General features: G+C 43.4%; 1 protein-coding gene across 2 annotated transcripts; it reads left to right on the forward strand.

Moving 5' to 3' along the window:
- The first annotated feature begins 2,734 nt into the window (after positions 1-2,734).
- Positions 2,735-15,255, forward strand: bub1ba (BUB1 mitotic checkpoint serine/threonine kinase Ba). 2 transcript variants are annotated; one of them, XM_062550658.1, is made up of 23 exons: positions 2,735-2,810; positions 3,113-3,181; positions 3,277-3,336; positions 3,429-3,573; positions 4,150-4,346; positions 4,692-4,855; positions 5,049-5,197; positions 5,720-5,808; positions 6,079-6,251; positions 7,969-8,054; positions 8,200-8,264; positions 8,421-8,458; positions 8,772-8,901; positions 10,074-10,164; positions 10,765-11,033; positions 11,445-11,596; positions 11,860-11,991; positions 12,173-12,261; positions 12,939-13,100; positions 13,406-13,542; positions 13,938-14,100; positions 14,361-14,470; positions 15,017-15,255. In XM_062550658.1, the coding sequence occupies exons 2-23, from the start codon at positions 3,126-3,128 to the stop codon at positions 15,159-15,161; spliced, it is 2,802 nt and encodes a 933-aa protein (XP_062406642.1). In that variant the 5' UTR covers positions 2,735-2,810; positions 3,113-3,125; the 3' UTR covers positions 15,162-15,255. The 2 variants fall into 2 exon arrangements, with proteins under 2 accessions (XP_062406642.1, XP_062406643.1); XM_062550659.1 differs by lacking the exon at positions 2,735-2,810 and adding an exon at positions 2,867-2,884.
- The last annotated feature ends 11,772 nt before the right edge of the window (positions 15,256-27,027 follow it).

Below are 27,027 nucleotides of genomic sequence, written 5' to 3' on the forward strand. Positions count from 1 at the left end.
CATAGGCTATAAATATATAAATTGCAAGCGTGGTTCTTCTTGTTCCTTACGCGTCTCTGACTTTTAGATGTAAACAAGGAGCGATCGTCTACTGCAGAAACTGCAAGGTTGCAATAGCGGATAGGGACACTGGGGGCGGGAGGAAATATTACTGTTTTCGATTAAACTGGTCAGTCAAGCAAAACAACGATTTCTGAGCGATTTTATGACTATGAAAAAGTTGCATAGGGTCTCTTTAATGTAGGCTACTTCCTTACTTTGATGTTACTGAGTCTTACCTCCAGTAATCATCTAAGGATTTTTTGTGGGAATATGTAGCCTATTTGTTAAACATTTTTTTACCCTATTCACCCCATAATATATTCGTCCATAGACTTATAATGGGGCATAAAGAGGGTGATCACACACAAACAGCAGCTTATTGACTGGGTTGTCCACCCAGGTTGTGATCCTGGGTAGGCTATCCTAGATTAGTTTACGCACTCTGAATGGTGTTAGCATTGAGCAGGTGTCAGTATATAAATATCTCGGCATCTGGTTGGATGAAAAACTTTTCTTTTTTCTTTTCATATTGAATGTCTTGTAAAACAGCTGAGAATTAAGATTGGATTTCTTTACAGACACAAATCTTCCCTCCCCATTTCCTGCAGGAAAAGAATAGTTGAAGCTGTTTTTATGCCTGTGTTAGATTACGGTGATATACTGTATAAGAATGCCCCCATCTCTGCTCTTAAAAGTCTTGACACAGTATACCATTCTGCCATCAGGTTTGCAACTGGTGCGGCCTATGACACCCACCATTGCGTCCTGTATGACAAAATTGGGTGGACATCTCTCTCTGAGAGGCGCTTCAGACACTGGGTTCTGTTTATCTATAAAGCCATCACAGGTAAACTCCCATCATACTTATCCTCTCTGTTAAACTGGCAATCAGGTCTCTATCACACTCGCTCCAACAGTTACCCTCAACTTACAGTTCCTATTGTTCGTACAGAGCTGGGGAAGCTAGCTTTCTGTTTTGATGCCCCCACATCCTGGAATCTAGTCCAACTAGGGTGACCACCTGTCCCGCTTTACGTTGTACTGTACAGCAATTTTACCCTTTGTCCCGCCTCACGCAAATTGAGCATCTGTCCCGCTTTTTCGTTCGACCCTGGCCAATTGAAAATAAAGATACGCCCACAGGCGTAGTGTTAACTTATGTCCAATAGTTCAAAGGAGAGCAATAAAATCGGTAGTCGATAGGCTGAGTCGTACGTCAATCAAACTGTTGCCTGGTGCACGAACGCCTCCGCAACGTTGTCAAAGATCTCAAATTGGAGAGCGCGCTCCTCGGTCAGGTTAAGCAGCCATGGCCAGTGTGGCCACGAGAAAGAGAAGATGCACTTTCAGCGAATGGACCGCAACATATACTCTTGGCAAAGATCTATAGACGGCGAAGCAGAGAGGGCATTTTGCATTTGTTTTTCTCTGGGGCATGGTGAAGAATACGATGTGAAGCGACATGGTGCAAGTGAGTCCTACAAAACTAAAAAAAACACTCCGAGAGCGCAGACGTAGGCCAAGCGAAAACACAACCGCCTCCTGGATAACTCCCATTTAATCGTTTGTTCCGTGGGTCATTTCAGACCTTTCCTGAAAATCCCATCCTTAACTTTTTGAGTTATCTTGCGAACCAACAGACAGACAAACAAGCCCCGATGAAAATAACCTCCTTGGCAGATAGCCTAATAAAAAACACATCAAAGAAACATGCAAATCATAAAAGATTCTGGTTTACCTATTTGCACTGAAATAGTTCAACTTTCTATGCAAGCCTCAACTATAGACTAGGCCTTATAGTTGGTTGAACTTAGGCTAGGTGGGTCTAATATTTTTTTTGTGTGTTTTAAGAATTTGAATGGACAGCTGACAATTTTGATAGTCCCAATAAAGATGAGATGTTGCGAAATTAATGTTTTGTCTTTTAGCCTAGGTATCTTAATCTTATGTCGGTAGATTAAAAAAAATGTTGCTTAGTAAATTAGATCTGGCAATATATCTTAAGTTTAAAGTTATTACGTCTGTCCCACATTGTCCCTCTTTACCATGCTACTTGTCCCACATTTTGTCTGACTGGAGGTGGTCACCCTAAGTCCAACGCACCCTCAAGCTAGAATCTCTCATTTCGTATGATCAATTCAAGACTCTGATTGCAAATCTCCCTACCCCACTCTGTAATTGTTTCCCTTGATATTTTAATTATGGATATTAACATTATTATTATTTTATGTATGGATATTAACACTGTTATTATTTTAATATACATGTTTGTTTGTTATCTTATGTATGTGTGTGTGTATTTTATGCATTGGTATTGGTATTGGAATTATGTGGTTAGTATTTTTATTTTATTTATTTATTTTATTTGTATATCTCGGCTGCATCGTAAAAGAGGACTTCCCTCAATGTACTTTCCGAGAATGAAAATAAAGTTTTCAATCAATTTTATTTTTGCATGACAACCTTTTACAGCAGCCCATGTCTGATATCACTGCCTTTTGTTTCTGTGCAAATATGCAAATGACAGATCTCTGAATACTTTACTCTTACAAAAATACAACGCAAAGTGCCCATAGTAAAATAGCCTACTTATTATGACACGTGGTACGGAAGTGACTGTCTGGTGCAAAGGCTTCTGGCCCCGCCTACTTCAGAAGCTGCTCCAATCGCATACACTTATTGATGGTGACGAGTTTTCGTTCAAAAAGTAGAGGGATGTTGAATACCTAACCAGCTGGTTGAATTTCCATCTAGCACGAGAACGCCATGTAAGTAATATTACTCATTTTGTATGTTTAAATTGAACTACGCAATAACAACTACAACAACAAGGAGACTGAAGGTATCTGTCTGACGTTGCTTAATTTCGCCTTCTCGATTCGTTCAGTGAAAACGTGAGTTTAGCTTGTAGCCGTAATAGCTAACTAATAACTGACTTGGTGTTTGTCACCTATCACTTTCTAACTTCATTGGTAAATATTAGACGTTTGGTAGCTGTAGGCCTAATGTTAGGGTTCGCTGAATGATTGATGTTTGGGCCGATACATTGATTAATGTTTCTCCCCTGCAGTAACGTTAAGAACATGGCAGGAGATCCAAACCCAGTTTCCCTCGTTCACTTGACAGAACAAGAAAAACAGTGAGTTCGGTTTATGGTGTAATAACTTACTTAGGCTACAGCTAAATTAGCAGTACTGGTTAGCGAACATGTTGTAAATCTTTCTTTCTCGGCAGAGCTTACGAGTTGGAAATACGCATGTACGACGGCGACGATCCTCTTGATGTTTGGGATAGGTGACAATCCATTACACAACATCGCTAATGTATCACTCAACGTTTATCTTCTCGACCTAACGTTACCGTTCACCTTTCCTTGACTATTGCAGATATATCAAATGGATTGAACACTCGTATGGAAAGAGTGACAAGGGGAGTAACCTTTGTGCAGTTCTCGAGAGGGTAGTACAAAAGTTCGTGGATGACAAAACGTTTTATGATGATCCACGGTATGTGGATATGTGGATCAAGTTGGTAAGTGACTCGTTGCACTCGAATCAAGACGTGAATTATCAAAAAAGCTGTTAAGTCTGCATTGTAGGATGTTGTTTTGTTGGTCAGTCTCCAGTTAAAAGCCCTATTCGCACGGGATTAGTATTACCTGTGGACCTCTGGTCATTTTCAAATTATCACCCCACCTCTGTGTTACTTGCAGCACATTCGCACGGGATAAGCAAAGTCTGTAAATAACTCTATTTTCACTGACATTACACCCGGATATGTCGTATGCTAACGTCCGAAAACAACGCAGAAAGTAGAAAAGATATGCAATTGCAATGGCAATCACTGAGATGCAGATTCGCACGGGATTAGTATTATCACCGGACGTCTGTGTTTGGCGAAATACAGTAGGTAATTTGCGGCGGAATTTTCACTTTACAAATTACAGACATGGCACATTCGCACGGGACTAAGATCTCAGGCATTCTCCGCAATTATCACAAATCACCAAAGGTCCACAGGTAATACTAATCCCGTGCGAATATTTTGCATGCATTCAAAATGCATAACATGAGTGTGTAAAGATTTTAATTTTTTGTTTTGCTTTAGGCCCAAAATAGTACCCAGCCCTTGAATATGTTCAGCTACATGCAGACAGAAGGCATTGGGGTGCAACAGGCAGCCTTGTACATAGCCTGGTCAGATGCACTGGAAAAGCAGGGGGACCAACAGCAGGCAGACATCATCTTCTTGGAGGGCCTGAAGTGTGGAGCCAGACCGCTGGATGAACTACAGAGACACTACCGGTAGACATCTCAAAACACTCAGAAACTATGAAACTATGTGTGCAGCCGCTGTCTTTCCACGTGGGGTGGGGGTCATTCCATGTCAGTTCAACCAGAGGGCACGCACTTGCGTCTCAAAAAAATCCCATGTGCCATGTGCACCTATGTTACCCAGGAGACACTCTGTAAAATGTTTTTTTGTGCTAAGATAGTTTCGAAAAATCTTTTGAGATCACCAATTGCACCTGAATTTGCTTTGTTTGGCTCATAGCCTTGCTTTATAGTAATAGCCCTCAGATGTCAAATTTTGAAGTGTGTGTGTGCGGTTGTTGTTGTTTTATTAGTGTATCTTCATGTTGACCTCAGAGCTTTCCAGAGTCGTCTGTCGGACCAGGTCGTCGGGCATGGGGCAGATGTGACCCAGGAGAGGCTGGACTTTGAGCCTCAGCTGCCATCTTCAGTGGGCCGGAGGACCCGACGGAACCGCAGGGTGCTTGCGTCCGTGAATGGAGAGGAAGGATCCGTAGCTGGTATGTGCGCTCGCTCTCTCTCTCTCTCTCTCTCTCTCTCTCTCTCTCTCTCTCTCTCCCTCTCTCCCCTCCCTTCCATACTTTCCATATGTGCTCTTGCATTTTTAAAGCTGGCCTTCTCAGTGTACTCTCAATTAAAATGTGTTTCACATTAAAACTTAATTCAAAAAGTGCCGACATGTTTTCTTTACAGGAAATTCGAGCACAATAGTTTACCAGCCGCCCACTTCAGGCTTTGAACAAAGCTTGTCTGTCTTTGACGAGAGCCAAGCCAGGTCTGTCGAGCACGCTGTGGTTGAGGCTGAAGAGAACCAGTTTGTGTCACAAAGAACAGACAAGAGGGTTTGTAATCTGACCACACTTATCAACTCACTACACACACTTGTTTTTATCTTTACAGAAGTTCTTTTTAGGATGATGTTTTTAAAGGATCTGTATACATTTAAACAGACAAAAAGACAGTTTTGCAACTCTGTGCTTGCCTTGGAGAAACACGACAAAAGTAACCTGATCATCAATCATCCAAAAAATTAGACCCTAGGTTGTTGTATACCGAATGTCCTCTTTAATCCCACCTGCCACCCAAATTTGTATACAAGGTCTGGATTTTTCTCTTGGTGTATATTTGTGTGTTTGTTATTTCCATGACCGCTGCTTTTTTTCACTCAGTGTATATTTGTGTGTTTGTTATTTCCATGTCCCCGTGGGTTTTTCACACGGTGTATGTTGTGTATGTTATTTCCATGTCCACTGGGTTGTTCGCTCAGTGTATATATTTTTTTGTGTTTGTTATTTCCACGATCACTGTTTTTTTCACATGGTGTATTTGTGTGTTTGTCACTTCCTTTATCCTTGACATTGCAGGTGTGCGCTTCTGGCAATTTGAACCCTTTGAGTGAGCCAGAAAGTATCCATACTCAGAACCTGGTGGAACCCCCTCAAGTCTCACATGAGTGAGTGGCAGTATGGGTCTGGGATGAGGTGGTGTATTTATAGCGTGACTGTATAGTGATGGTGTGGTGTGTTAGTTTTACTAGAAAAGTGAATATTAGCCTTCTAATGTGGTTCTAATTCCTTTTTGAGTTCTCCAGATGAGATGGACAGTTGAGGTTTTTTTTTTTTTTTTAATTTATTGTGTTTTTTTTTTTATATATATATATATATATATATATAATCATTTTGTCAGTGAACTCACCTAGGCCAATCCTCTCCTCCTCTCTCAGTCCTAGTGCCCCATTGGCCGCAGAGCAGGTCCCGTTGGCCAATCAGAGCGGGGATCAGCCAGGGGTCCAGGTCATGTACTGCAAGGAGCAGCTGATGAGGGGACCGACAGAATTCTGCTTTGAGGAACTCAGGGCTGAGCGCTACTTCATAAGCATGCGCCAAAAGCTACAAGGTACAGCCTGCTGTTTGACACTTGGCCCAGGTCCTATATTTTCTACCATCCCCATCCCCTCATCTGTGACCCAGTGTCTCCACCCTTCCTCAAATACATGCACTACTCACAATAAGTCAGGGATATTATTTGGCTTTCGGGTGACATTTCAGGATGAACCTACAATCCATTATAACCTTTACAGGTGAACCTTCTCTAAATGTTTGAGTGTGCATGTCCAACAGTTCAATGTTTCAATGCTTTCTGCACTGAAACATTAAAATGCACCCGAAATCCAGATATCCCTAACTTTTTGTGAGTAGTGTTTGACATTCAACACGCCAAATGTTGTGACACCCAGAGGCGTCGTTAGACCTGGGCATTCGGGGCTATAGCCCCGGATGTATTGGGGATAGCCCCAGATCTCCGTGCCTTACAAAATGATGAAAATCGCCACAGAGTTTTTTTTATAAGGTTCAAATTGAATGCCACGGTCAGCAGCCCCTAGCCTGACGTGATTGCCGCTAGTGGCGTCTAGATTTCTAGGCTATTTCTTAGCAGTCACAACTTAGCCTGAGAGCCAGAAACACAGGCACAACTCCAATATTGTTACTCTTGTTCGCTGACGTTCCATGGAGTCGGAATAGATTGTTGCAAATGCGACATCAGTGTTCCATGCTTCCCCCCTCTGTCGGGCTGACTGCCAGCCTCTGTAACTCGCTAACTTTAAGACCGTTCATTTGGATAACAAAGAGATAAACTTACTCACCTACGTTACCTAACGGCTCTGTAGGATAGATTAACGAAACGTTCTGCACAAGCATTCGTTTTCCATGAACTTGTTCCATTAAGTCTACTAGTAGGCTACAGTTGTCAACAGTAGTAAACACGTAGTAGCCTACAAAAACAGTAGTAAACACTGCTAGTTACCACAAAACGAGTGGAAGAGCCAGGCTGGCCGCACGTAGATCTCCTAGGCAATTATACCAATGATTTCCATGCAAACTGAAAATTGGACGAGGAGATGTGTTGGATTAATCCATTTACAGCGATTAGAGTGGCACCTGGAAATGATTCATTCATTCATCATGTCACGGGCAGAAAAAAAATGTTTGGGTGTGAGGTCTCTGTTAGAACTAATACCAGTAGCCTAGGCTAGCCTTGAGGGAAATTAGCTTTATTTGTTATTAAAATATGATGAGGAGAACCCCAACGAATGTCCTTCCTTTCCTTCTCAAACTACGTTGAAACGGCATCTTTAACGGCCCAATTTTCAAAATTTCCCGGGGGAAAAACCCCCAGACCCCCGTAAGAAGGGAAAAAACAAAACAAAACAAAAAGTCGGGCTACAGCCCCGGATCTATGGTACACCTAGTGACGCCCCTGGTGACACCTGTGTGTTAACCTGTCCAATGTTCAGCCGTGTTCATCACTGCTTTCTTACTGAGTAAACTGCAGTTCACACATACACATACATACTTATGGCTCCCTGTGTTTACCTGTATACACTGCTGACTATATGCACTCATCAGGATTCATCACTGGCCATCTTTTTACTCCTCAAAACACTGTTTAAATTAATTCACCTGCATGTATTACTAACACTGGTGTTTACCACTAACTAAGTGTGTTTACATCTGCTTTATCTGACTATAATCACCTGTATTTGCCGATGGCTTGGTGTGTTTGCCCATACACACCTGTGTTTAAATGTGCTCACTGTTACTCACCTGTGCAGAGAAGCAGATGCACTTGAGCAAAGAGAAGGAGAGACTAAGGCAGCAGATCGAGCAGAAGATGCAGGGCAAGTCCACTCCATCTCAGGTATGGGAGGGAAACCTACACCCTGCTAGACATGAAACCCTAAATAATTTATGCCCAGAAACAGATTTTGGTGTAAGGATATGGGACGGAGACACACACAAACACTTACTTTCTGCTAACTGCTCATGATGTGTTTGTCTTACAGGAAAATTGTCAAGACAAATACAAACCGTTTGAGGTTTACAATGAATCGCCAAATCCTTCCACAGAGTGAGTAAACTACAAAGATATATTTTTCTTTGTTTTCCCTTTTACTTACTTCTTTTCATTTGTTCAGTCTCGTGGTGTATTCTTAATTGTTTTTCAGTACCCTTTACTGTCTGCATCTCAAAGTGTTATTTCTTATCCTCTTGCTGTCTCTTTCAGGGGTAGACCTCCTAGTGGAAATACTGAAACTGATAGAGGTCAGTACAGGGTACTTTTCAGACCGGTCGATATTTGTTTGTCCTGTCTTCACTGACAGCCCGTTTCCTACACATGGAGCAGAGGGATCTCTACTGAAGTTCTTTTCTATATTGCTTTTTCTTTTAGTCCAGGAGTAGTAGGCATTATCTATGTGCAGGAAAATGGTCCAGAGTGTTGAGAGAGAGAGAGAGAGAGAGAGAGAGAGAGAGAGAGAGAGCGAATTGGAACGTGTGTTGTCGTGGGCTCTTGGGCCCAAAGGTATGGAAGCTGCTGCCACTGCTCCCTGCTGAGTGTTGACTTTGTTATTCTCAGATGAGGTGTTCCTACCGGCAGAACGAACCGGTGATGAGAAGTCTCCGAGTGCGCCGTCCGCTGCAGTCGTCCGGCCCAAACCCTTCGCCGTGTTCAATGAGAACGCTGCAAGAGGCCTGCCTCACGAAACGTAGGTCTCCTCCTCATCTGCCTTTCTCTTGTTTCTTAGAGCTGTCCATCGCTATAACCTGTCCTGTTCCTTCAGATGGGGAACAGCCAACAGGTTTTATATTGTTATCCAAATTGAATTACTTGTCTCAGTTGATCCCCATATGGGGAATGAATATTGTTGTCTTGTATTTACAAATATGGGCTGTTGTTGCTTTCAAATGTGTGTGGACTAGAGATGCGCGGATGGCGGTTACAGCTGCGGACTCCGCGGTTAAACCGCGGATCGGGCGGATGACCTTACAAAAAATAATATTTTAATTAGATTCGGGCGGGTGGCGGTTGAACCGATCAAATGAAAAAAAAATATATAAGCTAGGCTACATTGTTAAATACTGTTACTTACATCCGATAAAAACATGCACACTTTTCTCATCAGGCAGTAATTTGATCTAGTTGTGTCTATGCAATGCATGCTGCTTTGTTTACTATCAGAGATGGCAACGCCGCCAGTGAATGTGCGTGACAAACTCAAAGGTAACAACAAGTTTAAATTAAGTTGCCTATGTAGCCTATGTTTTCGTCTGCAATGTGCAATAAGAAAGAAGAAGTTTATAACTTGTATGTAAGGCCTGCTGATATGGATTGCACTGTCTGCCTGGAAAAGACGTGCACTCGTGCAATCAAAATTAACGGGAGTCTTCAGAACAGGCTCGTCCTACTCGTCACCCTGACAAGCTGCAGAGTTAATTGGCCTGTAATGCGAATGGCTTGTTGTTATTCTATTCGGACTTTCTTTCTTTTTGTATAAAGAATAAAGTGTAATTGCCATTAATTAGACTAAATAGCTGCATCTTTCTAGAACAAGAGCTTTATCTCGTCGCATCAGCGTCTTGGATCACCCATAGACCTTTAAACAGAGATCTTTGCTTTAAACAAAAAGCGGATGGCGGGCGGGTGCGGTTCTGAAAAAAACATAAAAAACGTAAGTGCTGATGGATGGCGGACTAATGATGAGTTGTATGATGCGGTTGCGGATAGAATAATAGTCCATCCGCGCATCTCTAGTGTGGACATAAGGGCTGTGTGTGTAAACTATAAACATGTCAAAGATGTCAAGTTGTAGGAATATGGTCAGTCACTGCAGACTGAAGATCCTGAATGACCCTGTATATGCCTCTGTCTCTGACGCAGCTTAAGTGCTCCATCCAAGCACAATTCTCTGAAGCTGCCCGTGCCCATCCTGAGGACCCGAGGCTCCCCATCGTACCCGCCCACAGAGAAGGTACATGCTGCACACACACACACACATTCGATTCGATTCCGTTGTTTTCCATATGTCCCCACACACCAGTAAAATCCATTGTTAACTGAATGCTTGTCAGCTCTGTACCGGTGTGCGTGAGTAAAGGACAGAATGTGTCGGCACACCCATTCCGGTGGTGGAGTGGGACAGGAACCTAGCGGGTTCATAGCAAACTAATATAACTTAAAGGCCACACTATACAACCATTATTTTTCCCAGTGTTGTTGTGATACCATGGCTGATACGGGAATAGGAAGTAAATATCCTTTGGACTATGTGCGAATTCATTCATATCTATGGTGTGTTGTTAGTGCAGTGCTAAAGAGCTAGGCTAGCATCCAGTAGCAAGAAAAGTTGTAGGATTGATTACCACCTGCCCCCATTTTGCCCTTGAGTAAGGTCCTTGCAGTAATTGACATATGAAATTCACTTTGGATAAAAGCGTCAGCCAAATGAACAAGTATAAGTACATAAACAGTGTCTTACCCATCAAGTAAACTACAGGTATGATATTTTTTTAGTTGAGACACAATCACAATACATGTCTACACACCTAAATGACCTGAGTCATCTCTACAGGACTGCACAGACAGGTCCCTGTCGCAGGCCGAGGAGGCGATCATCAACAGCCACCGCAACAAAACCCTGAGCATCAGCCCCGACGACACTTGCGACTTCGCCCGCGCCGCCATGCTGGCGTCCACTCCCTTCGGCGGGGTCCGAGGTCAGAGCGGCGGTGTGACGGGCGACGGGGCCGCGACCGAGGTGCCGCACGGGACCCCTGCAGAGTCCTGCCCTGACACCACGCCGCAAACACCAGCTGAGCCCACGCAAGCCAACAAACTCAGGTGCCACACGAGCCTCGACCTGGGGGGACTTTCAAGTGCAAAGTGCATCTACGTATTTGTATTGACTTCGATTTCTGTTGTAGATTGATCTAAAGTGGGGCTGTAGGATTTGGAGAATTTTTTTCTGACAGATTTTGCGTTTGATTTGACACACACACACACACACACACACAAATGTGATTAGATTAACCATTGGAACAGAGCTGCATAATTAATTGTAGCCTTTGCGATTATATAATTGCGTTAGTTTAAAATTCAATTAAAGATAAATTGATTATGCAGCCCTATTGTGAAATGGTCCCTAAATAAATTGATTGTGCATCCTATTGTGAACCCTATTTTGCTCATATGGTTGAGCAAACAAGCTATTTTTAACATTCTTGTGTGTGTGTGTGTGTGTCTCACCTGTAGCCCTATCCTGGAGGTGAGTCAAGAGTGGCGTTCAGTGTCGGTCGTGGCTCGTCACACTCATCATTCTGCTGGCTCAGCCTCCGTCGTCTTGCCGCCTGTCCCAGACGAGGGAGAGGAGGACATGGACCAGGAGATGATGGCTCCCTCTGGTGGTGAGCCTTCCTCCTCTCTTTTAATCTAATCCAGCAGTGTCTGATCAGCCACTGAGGACACCTTTACACCGTTCCCTCTCGGCTCCTTTGTACTCTCATTTTTGTGTGTGTGTGTGTGTGTGTTTGTTTTTATTTATATCACAATGTATCGTATTTTGTCATCTCCATGAAGAGACTTATTTCAATTGGTCAAATGCAAATTCACTTTAACCCATCCCCCCTGCCTCTTAATTTTTTTCCCTCAACCTTTTTCTTGTGTGCAGAAGACCAACCTTCTGATCCATTCAGTTTGGAAGTGAGAAGACAACTGCTGCACAAGATAGGCTTCCACACACTCCCTGACCTACACCCAGAGCCTGGTCCCCTCCCTAGCTCTATCCTAGGCCTGCGTCTGGGTAAAACACACACACACACACACACACACACACACACACACACACACACAGGTCTCAATGGGATCCGTTCCAGACAGACCTACGTAGCAAATTCAGATTTGCTAACCAGTTCATCTCGTTGTGATGCCATCTACCGATGATCCCGTACATATAGTATATCCTGAATGTATTGTGTTTGAAGGTGATGAAGTGCTGTCTTATCTGATGAAGATGCCTGACCTCGAGAGCCACTACGTCCTTCCGCCAGAGAAAGACTTTGTTGTGCTTAAGGTAGGACACTACAGCACATAGACCACTGAGCTAGTGCTTGATTGAATCTGTTATTTTATAAGCTGTAGGCCTGCTCGATTGTTGCAAAATCAGAATAATTGTATTTTGGCCCTTATTGAATTCATGTTTATGAATGATTACCGGTACTCAGTGGTTTTGGAAACATCATCCATTTTCTAAACTACACTTACAGTAAATTACATTGAATTTGGGCGAAGAAATGTAATTTACTTGAAAAATGAAATGTTTTGAATGCACTGAAAACAAATGTATTGTAAAGCACTGTAAAGCAAAGGGATGGGCTGGATTTGAAAGAGATTTTTTTGCAAAAAGTAATGTAGGAGCAGGATTGGAGAAAAGGGGGGGGGGGGTCTGGGACGTCTCAGTAGGAAATGTATTTCAGAGGGTGGGGCCTTGTAAAATAATCCTTGTATGTGATTGAATAAACCACTTGTCCGGTATCTTGAATGACGTGCTAGGCTACTTTAATTATTTATATATATACTGTATATTAAAAAAAAACTAACGTTGACAATATCTGAACTTCAGGCACAAATATTTCCCCTGTGTATAGTTGATAGGATAATTTCAGAGCACCCAGGGTGTAATATTACCCTGATGTAAATCTAGGCATCCGATGTAAAGACTGATTGTCGTTGGTCGTGCCTCCCACGCAGGTGGACCGAAGCCCGGTGCCTTGGGATTTCTACATCTGCTCTCAGCTTAAGGCCCGTCTCCCAGCGGACACCGAGGAGCATTTCCTGAACCGGAGCAGCTGTTTCCTGTTTGAGGATGGCTGTGTCACAATCTGGAGGGTCCCCAGAGACACCACATTGGCTGTGAGCAGCAGGGGTCACAGCAGAGCAGAGCAGCAATTATGATATATTGTTGTATTTATTAATATCCTGTGATTATCAAGCCCATATATTACAGCAAGCTATTTAATTACATTAAATGACAAGGGCACATGGTCTTCAAGTTCTTTTTTTTAATAATGTAGTTGTAATAGTAATACTTGTAGTAGGAGTAGTAATAACCACACCTTCATGGTGCCTTTCAGAGCCCCTAAGGTTGCTTTACCTAAAGTAAAGTCTATAAAACATACACACAGTAATCCTTGCCGTTTAATCTGAACTTGTTGCAGGAGTGGACGGCTGACAGAGATAACAAGCAGTTGGTAGCCTACCTGGCCCTTCGACTGGTGGAGATGGTCATACGCATGCACACCTGTCACCTGGTGCACGGAGCCCTCAGTCCACACTCGCTCATCTACTATCCCAGGTACACGTGTCATGAAGACACACACACACAGACACACACACACACGCACACAGTCGTTGTGATTGACCCGATTCTGAGGTAGATCAGAGTCAGACTGTGATGACATGGGGGGGGGGAAGACACAAACACATCTATTATTAGTTAGTTTGTCTGACTCTATGGATTTCTATCATGTGCAAATAACTCTGTTACTGTTCACTATTCATTATTTTTTCACCACAGACCTTTTCAAATTTATTTTTGTTTTATGTTTTGATAGAACTTTTTAACAATGTGTATAACTGTGTTCTTTGAGCCTGTGTATAAATAATTCACAAAATCAGTCATGACTGCAGTTAAGTCGTGATGTTTTTGTTAGAGGCTGTGTGTTAACTGTCTCTGCTTTATACCCTCAGCCCCACCCCATCCGATTTTGACCATGCTGTCGTCATGGCGATAGATTTCTCCAGCTCATTGGATCTGCAGCTCCAGATGGACACACAGACAGTTGGTTCCCTTGGCAACGCTGCTGAGTACATCAGTAAAGGGCTTCTGTCCCCCACCTCCTCCCCCTACCAGGTACACACACACACACACACACACACACACACACACACACACACACTCCCCCCACCTAGTACACACATATACACATGTCCCAGATCCAAACTCCAACACACACACACACACACACACACACACACACACACACACACACACACACTTATCATTGTTTACACACATGTCCCACCCCAAACCCACACACCTACAATCCCACCCATCCCTTCACCTACACCCCTCTACCCATCCTAATCCCTCTGTTCATCTCTGCACTTTAGCTGGACCTGCTGGGTGTAGCGGAGACCGTTCACCAGATGCTGTTTAAGAGGCCCCTGGATGTGGTCAAGACAGAGGCAGGGTGGAGCCTGGCAGAGTTGGCTGAGACCAGGTTGGTGGGGTCTACCTCCGTAGCCCTCTTCTTATCTCTACCTTTAGCCTCTTCTCCACTGGTATTGAGACACAAAATAAGGGAAGGGGTTAACAATTACAATTTATAGATTGTAGTCTGTTTGTTGTTATGGCTGGGTAATATGGAAGATTATTTTTACTCTTCAACACTATGAAAACTATATGTGACCCCTCAGGACAAAATCAGTCGCATCAAGACCCAATTTTGAGATGCATCGAGTACATTCTCGATATATGACTTTCCGTATATGAGCTTTACCTGTATTTAGCTTGAGACCTATTGCCCTGCCCTACACAAAGGTGTAGTATTTCTCTATGCTGGTAATTGGAGTTTGAGTGAGCATATGGATAAATCTGCACTTACCAAATGTGTTTCTGACTGTTATGAGCCTCACATCTCACATGTATTGATCATATTATGGGGTATCTAAAATCTCTGATTGTGTGTGTGTGTGTGTGTGTGTGTGTGTGTGTGTGTGTGTGTGTGTGTGTGTGTGTGTGTGTGTGTTGTGATATCTGTTTGCAGTGGAGAGTCACTCCATTCTGTCTGGCACAAGTTCTTCCAGAAGATTCTGAACTGTAGTGAGAAGAGCACAATGACCGTATTGACCGAGCTACGGGAGGACTTGACAGACTACAAAGAAAATGTTGTTATTACTCTTGTAATATGACTAGATCAGTTTTGACTTGTTATTAAAAAATGCTATTGTAAGACATATCTGGAGATATGTTTGTCTTGTTAAATTAAAAGTATTTTTTTCTAATTCTAAAGTCCTCTCGGTGTTTTACATCTTAAAGATCAACCCCGTTTTTCGCTCGTTTTATGCTTGCATATTTCTCAGCAGAGCTTCCCCTACAGCTTTAGCGTGTATATTTTACAAAACTCCTCAAGCGGTTAGTCTGCCGTGGCTTTTCATGACACTTCCTGGAGTAGAGCATGGGTGCGTGCCCGAGGCCTCCTGAAATTGCAAACGTGGTTCTACCGTTACAGACCACTAGGGCGGCCGGAAAAAAACATTGTTCGATTGGTAATGACTCATTTAATCATAACAGTATGGAACAATTTTTTTAACTAAAAAAACAACGTTGCATAGTTTACCTTTTAAAGGAGAATTCCAGCCATTATTGACATTGATCTGTGTTTCTCAAGGTCACGAGTACTGTTGGTACAACACAATCGGTTGTACTTAGCTCGAATTGATGCAGCAAGCAGCTACAGTGCTACACTCGGGGGACATGAACATAGCGGGCCCCTAGTCTGGCTATCACCATACATACTAAGCACAATCTTTTAAGATTGAACATTAGTATGGGGAGTCTGCGCTTTATTTCTACTGCACAACAGGCGACTCAATAGGCATCGTTCAAATGACTCTGTACGCTTGGATAATCCTTCAACCAATCAGACCAACAATCCGGTGTGCCTTTTGGATAAGCTAGTTTGTGATTGAACCCAAAGGTTGTGGAGTTGAAGCAGGGGAGATAGATGTGCAGGTTTCCAGCCTGAGCTGCCGGACAAAATCCAAATACGCCGACAGGTCAGGCAGAGTTCACCCAGCCTAGGGGGCCCCCAGTGTTCTCAGAATTCTCCTTTACTGTGATTAAGGGCTGTTGCAATGCTATTTCCTCTGCTCCAGACATGGTTAAACACTTGTATATCTCACTTGACACCAGTTTGAATGGCATATTATATAATTTGTAGTTGAGCTTTCTCTGATTAATGTAAAACCATTATGCTAAAGAGTTACAAAGAGTGAAATCATGCTTCTATTGCTTAGGGCAGTTCTTTTCATTTTCTTTGTGTTAACAGTTTATGTAACCAGCTCACTAAAGAACATCACTTAGATCCATCAATCCATCTGCTTGGAGACTTGGCAGCCATATAAGCCATTAGGTATTCCATTTGTGGACCCTATGAGTTTGATCTTTCCCTTTTTTTTAACTTTCATAAGCAAGTACAATCCATCTATAAACGCTGACCTGATGTGTGTCTCCCTCAAATTGGGACGAAGATTTGGGAAGAATGATGATCAGGACAGGGTTCAAAAATGGCCCTCAAACTTAACTGGCATGTTCTCTTTAAAAATTGTATAGAAATTAAAATAGTATGCATTTTTTTAGGTACTGCATCTTGATGGAATGTCTTCAGATTTCATTCAGTTTTTCAGCTATTTCTTTTGAACTGAATGTCCGAGTATGACTTCCATAGGAATTGATCATAGGATGATGCAACAGCTGCTCTCACTTAGTAATGGGCTTGTGAAGTTTAAATGACATGTCCTTTTGATTTGAAAATCTTGGCCTTGGATGATGGTCAGATTTATTACAGCATGCTAAAATGAACTCACAACCTGAAATAACAAAAGTTAATGCAGTGACACAAATTGCCACATGGGGGCAGCATGTGTACACCATTTTCTGGTCATTTCTTATGTCATTGAAATAACACCTAATACAGAAGAAGCCCTGGAACATTTCAACATGAAGCGTTTTCTGTAAATGTCACAGTCCCCAGGCGTAAGATGCAGGTAATTATATTTGAAATGAATGTTGTCTCGTATCAAATATGTAGATATGCACTGTCACAGGTCTTCTCTTATAAAGAAAGGGCTGTTTAACTTCTCACAACAGACGTCTAATTTCTAACAACTTCTCACAATATATGCACTCATCAACACTATAGGAACCATTTAATACCACTGCTATTGATATAAACTTTAGACAATACCCTCCACCATCATCAAACATGTTTTGAATGCCTTTAAAAAAAAAAAAATCTGATACCACCTCACCGAGATCACAGAATTCATGTGTGTGCCTGTGTGTCTGTACCCGTGATCATCCTTCTCTGATTTACTTGGAGTATACCTGAGCCGGCGAGGTGTTTCCGTGACATTGGCGAGCTCCAGCCGAGGATGCCGTCTTGCTCCGTTAATTGGCAGTGTCAGCTGTGATCTGTGCTGATCAGGTTTCAGTGAAATGGACTGATTCTGGGTCGTAGCAGCAGTACAGACATGCTCCCCACAGGGCAGTACAGTACAGACATGCTCCCCTCAGCGCAGTACAGACAGGGCAGCACAGTACAGACATGCTCCCCTCAGCGCAGTACAGACAGGGCATTCTCCCAGCACTGACACAGTGCGCTCCTCGGCAGCACTGACATGGCGCTCCCCCAAAACAGACATGGCGCTCTCAAGCACTGACACGTCGCTCTCCTCAGCGCAGTACAGACAGGGCATTCTCCCAGCACTGACACAGTGCGCTCCTCGGCAGCACTGACACGGCGCTCCCCCATAACAGACATGGCGCTCCCAAGCACTGACACGTCGTTCCCCACTGTTACTGATATGATGCTCCCTCAACCCAGACAGCGTTCCCCCCAGCACACACCAAAGCTGAGACATAGAGATGGCACTCCACCACAGACAAGGCACACCCTGACATCACAGGCTGGTTTTCACTTTTTGTTTTAGTTACAGTCTTTTGTGTTTTTTGAGTGTTAGACAGGTGTGGCAAAGAATCACCACAGGCCATAATAGTACAAAAAAAAAAAAAAACAGTACTAGAAATGCTTCCAATGTGACCGAAAGGCTACGGGGGTTGTGAATCCACATCCATGTTTCCTTCAGTCATTGGCGCCAGTGCTGAGTTTTTAAAGTGTGAACCATCGCTAGTGTGGAGCTGCTGCATGCCGTGCTCCTCTGAAGTGGCCCTTTCTCAACACCGTGCTGTGTAACTAGCCTTCACCACCTGGTGAGGCACTGAAGAAACGGAGGGATTGCAGAGCCAGCTCTGAAATGCATCCTATTCCTACCGGAAGCCTCCGTCAAAAGAGTCTCGGGTTTACCCAGAAGACAAGCATGTGTCTCAGCAACTCTTAACAGGGGTGTGCTGGGAAAGAATTTCTACTCAGGACTTGTCTTCTATGACCATGGTAAATGGTAAACGGACTGCATTTAGTGTTTTTCTATTCCTCTGAGCACTAAAAGCTTTTTACAATTTCGTGCCTCACATTCACCTATTCACACACACACACACACACACACACACACTCATACACTTATGGCGGAGGCTGTCATGCAAGGGGCTAACTAACTGCACATCAGGAGCAGTTTGGGACTCAGCGACTGAATCCCAATCTCATCCCTATAAGGTCTAAGCTCTGAACCCTCAAAGACTTAACTGACATCTGTCGATAAGTGATCAAGTTTGCGAGAGTGTAAGGGTTCAAAATGCTATTAACAGGAATAATCCTTCAGAAAATAAAATGAATAAATAAATAAACCAGAAATCCTACCAAACTCCACAATCGACCAAGATGCTCTCCTCTCATTCTTCTGTGTGGGGACTGGGGAGACTAAACCAGAGAAGAGGAGGAAGGTGAAAACAGATTGCTTATACAGGATGGTTTTCAGGTTTACCGATAGCCGGAGCAGGGAAAGGAGAGGTCACACTCCCAGCAAGGTTTTTCCTCAGCATCAGCTTTAATAAGCCTCCTGTCCGGAGAAGCTGTTATCTTCACCCTCCCAAGGGCATTCTGGGAAAACAATCTGTGCACCCTCCCGGTGGCTTCTGGGATTTCAGGAGGACGGCAAACCAGTGTTTGTGGTTTTGCTTTGATTATTTGATTGTACTTGATAGTCCAAACCAGGGAAACCTGGGCACACTGGGAGAGAAATGTGGCCCTCGACTTGCCTGCTACTACTACCCCAAGGATGGATGAGGGCTGGGGGTTATGAATGCATAATCAATTATGTATGTGTGTGTCTCTGTGTGTGTGTGTGTGTGTTTGTGTGTGTGTGTGTGTGTGTGTGTGGGGGGGGGGGGGTAATATAATAACTACTGATCCATCTCATGTCCTCCTCTCTCCTCTTGCACTCAGGTGCCTGCTGTTTACTTTCTCTGCTTCTTGCTCCTCTCCTCCCCCTTCCTCTCTCATATATCCCCTCCTCTCTTCTCCTCACCTTTCCTCTCCTCCCAGTTTTCATGGTTGACATATAGGCTTTAAAGATCATACGATTTAGTAGCCTTGTTCTTGCCGATAATGAAGTTGTATTGACATATGAATAGATACTGTACAGTATATCCCTCCCAAGAACAAAAGAGCACAATGCTGCCAAAATAAAAAATATATATAATAATCAGGGGAGACACACATGAACTGTGTCACTGTCTGTCTTTCCCTTCCTCCTGTCCTCTATATAGCTCATTGTCTGTCCAATGTCCATCCATCTATCTATTTCTCCAGCTTTGTCCATCTGTCTCCATTTTGTTTGTTGCGCCTCCTCTGTCTTACCAATGGGCCTACTGGTTAGGGCACCCACGCCCACATCCAGGGCTTGCTCAAGGGCACTACCCCTCACTCCAGGGCTTGCTCAAGGGCACTACCCCTCACTGCTCCCCGAGCGTCACTGTGGAGCAGGCAGCTCTACAGCACTGTGTGTTCACTGTGTGCTGTGTGTGTTCATTAATTCACGGATTGGGATACATGCATAGACCGAATTTCCCTCATGTGATCAAAAGAGTATACAGTATATACTACTATACTAGTATACTACTATACAATCTTCCTCTCACCCCCTCAGGTGTGCATTCAAATTCACAAACATATATAGTATGCGAATGTAGGCAAATAGTTGTCTATTTGCCTTGAGTTTCGGTGAACTTTCTGTCTGAGGTAACTCTCCACGAACACAAACTGGACATGAGCTTGATGAAGGTACAATGTGATTATTGTTACAACAGAATGTTAACACCAACGAATTTAACTGTTCAAAAGAAAACTGAATGTTCACCACGAATGTCCGCCACTGTTTTCCAAAAAACGCACCTCAGTTTCCTCAGCTCTCCTTCCATTACTCTTAAAGAGAAACTATGCAGAATTGGCGATTTCATCTCTGGTTTCGGTTTCGTTTTTCGTTTTCGCTCGTTTTATGCTTGCATTTTCTCTGCAGAGCTTCCCCGACAGCTTTAGCGTGTATATTTATACATGTATAGGCTATATTTAAATATATAAATTGCAAGCGTGGTTCTTCATCTCAGACTTCTAGATGTAAACAAGGAGCGATCGTCTCCTGCAGAAAGTTGCATAGGGTCTCTTTAATCAAAAGGATCAAATGAGAGCTCATACTGCAACAAACCAAGACACGTTCCTTTCACTCTTCTAGACAGAGAAACCTGCTTTTGCTTTAGAGCAAGTAGCCAGTAGCCACGTTTACATGGACAGCTTTTTTGTCATTCCGATTAAACTATTCCAATTGAAAAAATGTGTCCTGTCCGTTTACATGGGGCAGTCTGTGTTCTATTCCAATCCGGTGCTCTCAAGCGCTATAGCATCTTTGATCAGAGTAGCCGCTGTTGCCTACTTTTCTTTGAGAGGATACAGCAGGCAATCTGATTGACAGTATACATGGTTGCTCAATCGGAATAGGAGAGTAACTCTCCACCTCTTCCATTCCGATTAAAATTCTGATCAGATAAGCCATTTTTATTCCGATTGAGGTGTTAATAAGAGAATATTTATTCCGATTTATTCCATTTTTTTAATCGGATTAAAAGTGTCCATGTTAACGTGGCTAGAACTGAAGAGAGGAGACGAGGATGGGAGGGGACAGGGCTGAAAAGAGATGAAGGAGAGGGGAAGAGATGAACCCATTAAAAAACTATAACATACTGTAGATCACACCAGAATCAACCAAGAAGCCGTCATCTCATTCTTCTACAGAGGGAACTGGTAAAGCAGTGTGTGTGTGTGTGGATCAGAATGTGTTGGAGAGAAGAGAGGAGAGGGTTGGCAGGAGATGAACCCACAGGCACGGTGCAAAGCTCACACCAGAATCAACCAAGATGTTCGTCTCGTTCCTCTCTGTGTGTGGAAACTAAGGCAGATCTGGGGAAGATGAAAATAGAGCACAGGAAAAAAAAGAAAGAAAATCATAACTTATACCAGAATCAACTAAGACACTACCCCCCTTGGTCTTGTCTGTGTGCTAGGAATCTGAAAAGTATAGCTGAGCTGATATGAGGAGAGAAGAAGAGAGGAGAGGAGGGCAGAGGAGAGAAGAGGAGACAGCAAAGGAGAGGTGAATAAACGAGGGCAGAGGAGAAGAGGGGAGAGGTGAGGAAATGGGAGGAGAGGAGAACAAAGAAGAGGTGAATAGAGGAGGGCAGAGGAGAAGCCAGTAGGAGAAGGGAGAGGAGAGGAGGAGGGGAGAGGAGAGCAAAGGAGGGGGGAGCTATGAAGTCAACCTCTGCCACTGTGCTAATGCTGTATTCAGTAAGACAAGCCTTGAGCACATCCTTAATTATTTCTAACTGATAGCCTAATCCATCAATGGCAGCGGACCTGGGAAGACTGAGCGATAGAGAGGGAGCGAAGGAAGGAGAGAGAGAGAAATGGAGAGGCAGAGAGAAATGGAGGGAAGAAGAGAGGGTGGAGAGAGTGTAAGCGAGGGAGACAGACGGCAAGCGAAAGAACTAGAGGGCAAGCAACAGAAGGAATGAAGTCCTGCACATTCTATTTAGTGTCTGTGTGCAGCTGGCCCCTGACCCTCTGCTTAGAGCACAGAGAGGGGTGAACGGAGGGAGAGAAAGAGAGAGCGAGCGAGAGAAAGAGAGAGCCAGAGAGAGAAAGAGAGAGAGAGAGAGAGCGAGAGAGAGAGAGAGAGAGAGAGCGAGGGCTCTCCGTTCCTTCACACTCTTAATGTGGTTTTGCGTCGGAAGCAGCCTGACCTTCTGCAAATAGAGTGTGAAGCCGGTGAGTGTCTCCTCTCTTCTGTCTGGTCAGTTGATGGACGACCTGACGCCAGAAACATTCGCGCAAGACCCTCCATCAACACAGCACATGTTTCCCTGCTCCTCTAGTCTTCTGGGTTATGGCCGTTTCTTCCAGACCAGATTTACTGTAAGCCCAGCTCAGCTTGCAGTATGGATTTTGACAGTAAGAGATATTGCTGTGTGATTTATACAGACAGTGCCTGAGAACTCTCCCGAGATTCTGTCACTGTTTCTGCTGATAGGTGACCTTCCCCCTAAAATATGATTAGAAACAGATTCACCAATTACACCTGATGAAGATGTACTGCCTCCCTGCCGCAGTAAAATAGAGAGAGTGAGAGAGAGAGAGCAAGAGATAAAGAGAAAGAGAGAGAGGTAGAATGTCTTCTTTCCCAACAACTGCATTGTATTCCAAACAGGGTGATTAGTCTAGCCTTTCGATAAGGAAGAAAGGAGTTCATCTGTATTCACAGCATACATACACACACACACACACACACACACACACACACACACACACACACACATACATATATACAGTCAACGTACTCCATCACCCTGTCTGCTTGCCTGCGTCCCAACGCTAAGGTTAAAACAGAGATAACACACTCAAACCTACTTCCTCTAATGGACCTTATCTTTCTCCTTCCTCTCTTCTCTCTCTCCTCCTTTCTTTCCTGTTCTTTCTGTTTCTCTCCGAGTTCTCGCCTCGTGCACTCTTTCAACTCTGCTTTTCAACTCTGTCCATCCTATGAAGTGTTCCCAGTTCTTTCTCCCTGTCGGTCTGCTTCCCTCCCCCTTGTATCTCAATCCACTTCAATTTCAGTCAATTAGGCTATGCTCTACTGGCAGGACTGTGCAGTGTACTATTTGATGATAGAGAACAAATGAAGCGGGGAAATACAGGTGGAAGCAGCACAAAAACAAACAAACAAAGCATGACGTCTTATATACATATATAGAATATAGTCTTGCATGCAATTTCGCGTAGGGTTTCCAATTCAATTGGAGGAACACAATGCGTCAATTTTCACTGAGTGGGGTACCCAATTAGCACCAAGGAGGTAGACCTACCTGATATTATACTGTGCAGTGTGACAATAAATGAAAAAGGGCAAAATACTGTTTATATTATTATTATTTGGTTTCAGTGAAATTGGTGGGGGTGACATTGCTGAGTTGTTGTAAGAGTTGTCTGAGCAGTCTCTGTATTTTTGAAGAGCTCTAGATTTTGAGAGCTTTCTGACGAGGTGAACTGTGGTCACTTGTGGTCGACGTCTTTCCAACATTTTACAGCTCTTTTGATTGTTTAGAACTGGAGGATGCAGGCGTGGTGGACAGCCCGGGTCTTACTCTCGTCCCTCTGTTGTGAGTCTGTGTCACTTAGGATAAAATCGTCAGCTGCATACCAGTCCCCTTTAACTTCAGGATACTATTTCAGCACTGCTTGCATGCATTGGCCATTTCTGTGCTTCAGAATGCTTTAGCAGAGTTCTGTATGCAGGCCTTAGAAATATGGAAATTCGTATGAGTCATGGGCCATATACGGCACTGCAGATTTAAAGAATTAAAGTCTAATTCTAACCCAAAGCTCAATAGGGGTTTGTCCTTGAATAGATTTTTTTAATGGCATAAAAAGACAGTTATGTTTCTTCTCTCTACATTCAATATATTTGTGTAGTCATCCTTTGTGCCTATACCTCCTTTATTTTCTATAATTGGGACATCCCAGATGTTATTGTTTGCTAATTTCTATACATTTGTGTAGTATTTAGTATTTATTTGTTAATCTACAGTATTGTTAATTTCTTCCTTGCTTTGTGGGTTAGTGCTGGTCAGAAACTTGATGAACAGTCTCCATCATTGGTCTCACTGAAATCTATTTATAAAGACAGCTATTTGACTGCATGTGGTCAAACATGGGAGTTTATGGCTTGGCTCTGAAAAGCTTTCACACTGCAACTCTCTGGAATGTTTGTGATAGAATACTCTGTCTCTTTTTTAAACTCCTGTGACTTCTCCCTCTCTCACTGGCTACGGCTACATTACTGCAGATTCCTTTGAATCAGAAAGACTTTTTCAACATCACATCCACCTTATTCCATCATTCCCAAAATGTAATCCTTTCTTCCTCGGGTCATTTCAGACCTTCCCTGAAATCCATCCATAACTTTTTGAGTTATCTTGCGAACAAACAAACAAACAAACAAACAAACAAACAGACAGACAGACAGACAGACAGACAGACAGACAGACAGACAGACAAACAAACAAACCCAGATGAAAACATAACCTCCGTGGCGGAGGTAATGAACTATTATAACTGTGTATGTAACAAATAAATCCATCTTGAGAAGCACAATGTAATGTTTTCTATCACTGTACCCATAGTTGTTGACTGTACATGTATGATTTTTGATAATCAGAATTATGAGTTTTAATGCTAACATAGTGTTAAAGTGTATCTGACTAAATCTGACCTAGCAATGATGACATGAATGTAGGACTTGAGAAAGGGAAGACATAGCTGGTTGTGTGATTTCTGAATCGATGGTGTAGTGCGGACACATGTTTTGATTTTGTCTCACTGGGGACATTCAATAACGGAATCCAGTAGGCTATGAATCTGAAATAATGTAGACGTAACCTAGCCTAGCTATCACCAGACCAAGCTTAATCTATTAGGACTTAACATTATGGGGAGTCTGCTCTGTAATTTCTACTACAAGAAGCAAGAAACGTGTTCAACTGCAGCAGTTCAAATAAATGTACGCAGGGCAGCAACCTGTTACTACTACCGATAGTCCTTCAACCAATCACACCCACGATTTGGGCGTGCCAGGTGGATAAGCCAGTTTGTGATTGGTCCCCATAGATTTGTAACGGAAGCAGGATTTCCAGCCTGAGCTGTAGGCCAATATCAAATCGCCGGCAGAGCGGGCTGGGTTTACCTAAAGTCTAGCCTTCGTATCTCTGTCTCAAAGTCAGCATATGGACTCGGACAGTGTACACACTGGGAGGCCTGATGTTTGTGTTGAAATCCTGGGTCAGGGAGTCACATTTGCGAGGCTGAAATGTTTGCAGTTCTTTAAGAGAGACTTATAGGGTGAGATCCACCTACAGCAGGATGGGAGGACAGGCACTAGAGAAACACTTTATAGCTGCATTTTAGAGTCTGTCATGTACAATATACATCTAATAGATCATGTCGATATGACAAAATATGTGAGTGCCATACCATAATGTGATTATCGCTCATGCTGCAGAGTTTGTAAACATGTAAAGGGGTCTATAGAATTTGTAACACTAACATTAGCTAAAGTGTCATACACTTACTCACTCACTGGCACACACGCTTTCTTGTAAACTGTATTTTCACCTTCTACAACATGGCAGTAGAACTTTGCTCCCACATCATTTCAGACCCGAGCTGCTTGGAATCAGTTACCATAGCAGATCCTGATCCCTATCAGGAATACAGTATGTGTACGTGTGCATGTGTATATGAATATGTGTGCATCATACTGCTCTAATCGGCTGTGTAAATATGATATGATAGATCGCACTGAGGACATGTGCGTGTGTGTGTGTCTGTGTGTGTGTGTGTGTGTGTGTGTGTGTGTGTGTTTGTGTGTGTCTTGAGGTGTGTATATCAGGCTGCTGTATTCAGCTGTGTGAAGATGATAGATAGATAGAGCTGAGGAGATGTACGGGTGTGTGTGTGTGTGTGTGTGTGTGTGTGTGTGTGTGTATGTGTGAGTGTGTCAGCTGTGAGAATGAGATGCTATGAGATAGTACTAAGGAGAAGCGCTGGGGGAGTTGCAACCTCACGTGCAGACGGCCCATGCTAGATGGGTTTGTTCGCTACTCGTCAAGGGAGTGTTAGCGCACACACAGACACACACACACACACACACACTTCCCTTACTGCCAGAAATTTTCAATTTGATGTTGGCTTAGTTCCTACAGATTTGGGTTCAGTGAGGCTTGAGATGCCAATTATCATGGCGGGTGCTTTCACATTTTCAATTTCATGTTGGGGGGGGGGGGGGCTGTTGTGTGTTTGTGGTGAATGTGTGTGTGTGTGTGTGTGTGTGTTTCGTTTACACCTGGAAAAAGGACATTTCCACCAGATTGTGGCAGCATTTGGGGTGGGCTGTAGGTGACACAGCAGAGACACAACCTAGTCGCTGCATGGTCAGGTGTGTGTGTGTGTGTGTGCTATGTGGCCATAAATATCATAACATAGTATGGTGCGCTTCTTAATATTTGTGACTCAAACTATTGTATGGACCACTAATTCACCCACTCTGATGAATGCCGTTAAACATGGCTGGCTGTGGCCTTGAGTGTGTGTAAGTGTGTGTGCCTGTACCAGCAGCAGTAACACGGTACACAGTAATTGTGTGAGCACAGAGGAAATTGTCCACGGACTAAACTCAGGAGAGGAATGTGAGATTCTGCATTTCAGAAAGCTGTTTGTACGTGTGTGTGTGTGTGTGTGTGTGTGTGAGAGAGAGAGAGAGAGAGAGAGAGAGAGAGAGAGAGAGAGAGAGAGTGTGTGTGTGTGTGTGTGTGTGTGTGTGTGAAAGAGAGAGAGAGAGAGAGAGAGAGAGAGAGAGTGTGTGTGTGTGTGTGTGTGTGATGTGAGATTCTGCACTGCAGAGAACTGAGTACCACAGATTCAGCCTCCAGAGGGGACACACAACAACAACCAGATGCTGATATGCTTAATTATGGAAGAGTGTAAAATGGACACAC

This window comes from Sardina pilchardus, chromosome 12 (assembly GCF_963854185.1).
Source record: "Sardina pilchardus chromosome 12, fSarPil1.1, whole genome shotgun sequence".
Lineage (NCBI taxonomy): Eukaryota > Metazoa > Chordata > Actinopteri > Clupeiformes > Clupeidae > Sardina > Sardina pilchardus.

Excerpts from the sequence above, each read along its gene's own strand:
- bub1ba (XM_062550658.1), top strand. The coding sequence starts at position 3,126 with ATGGCAGGAGATCCAAACCCAGTTTCCCTCGTTCACTTGACAGAACAA. Across the intron at positions 3,337-3,428 it reads CCTCTTGATGTTTGGGATAG|ATATATCAAATGGATTGAAC; the intron begins GTGACAATCCAT and ends TGACTATTGCAG. Across the intron at positions 13,543-13,937 it reads TCGCTCATCTACTATCCCAG|CCCCACCCCATCCGATTTTG; the intron begins GTACACGTGTCA and ends TTATACCCTCAG.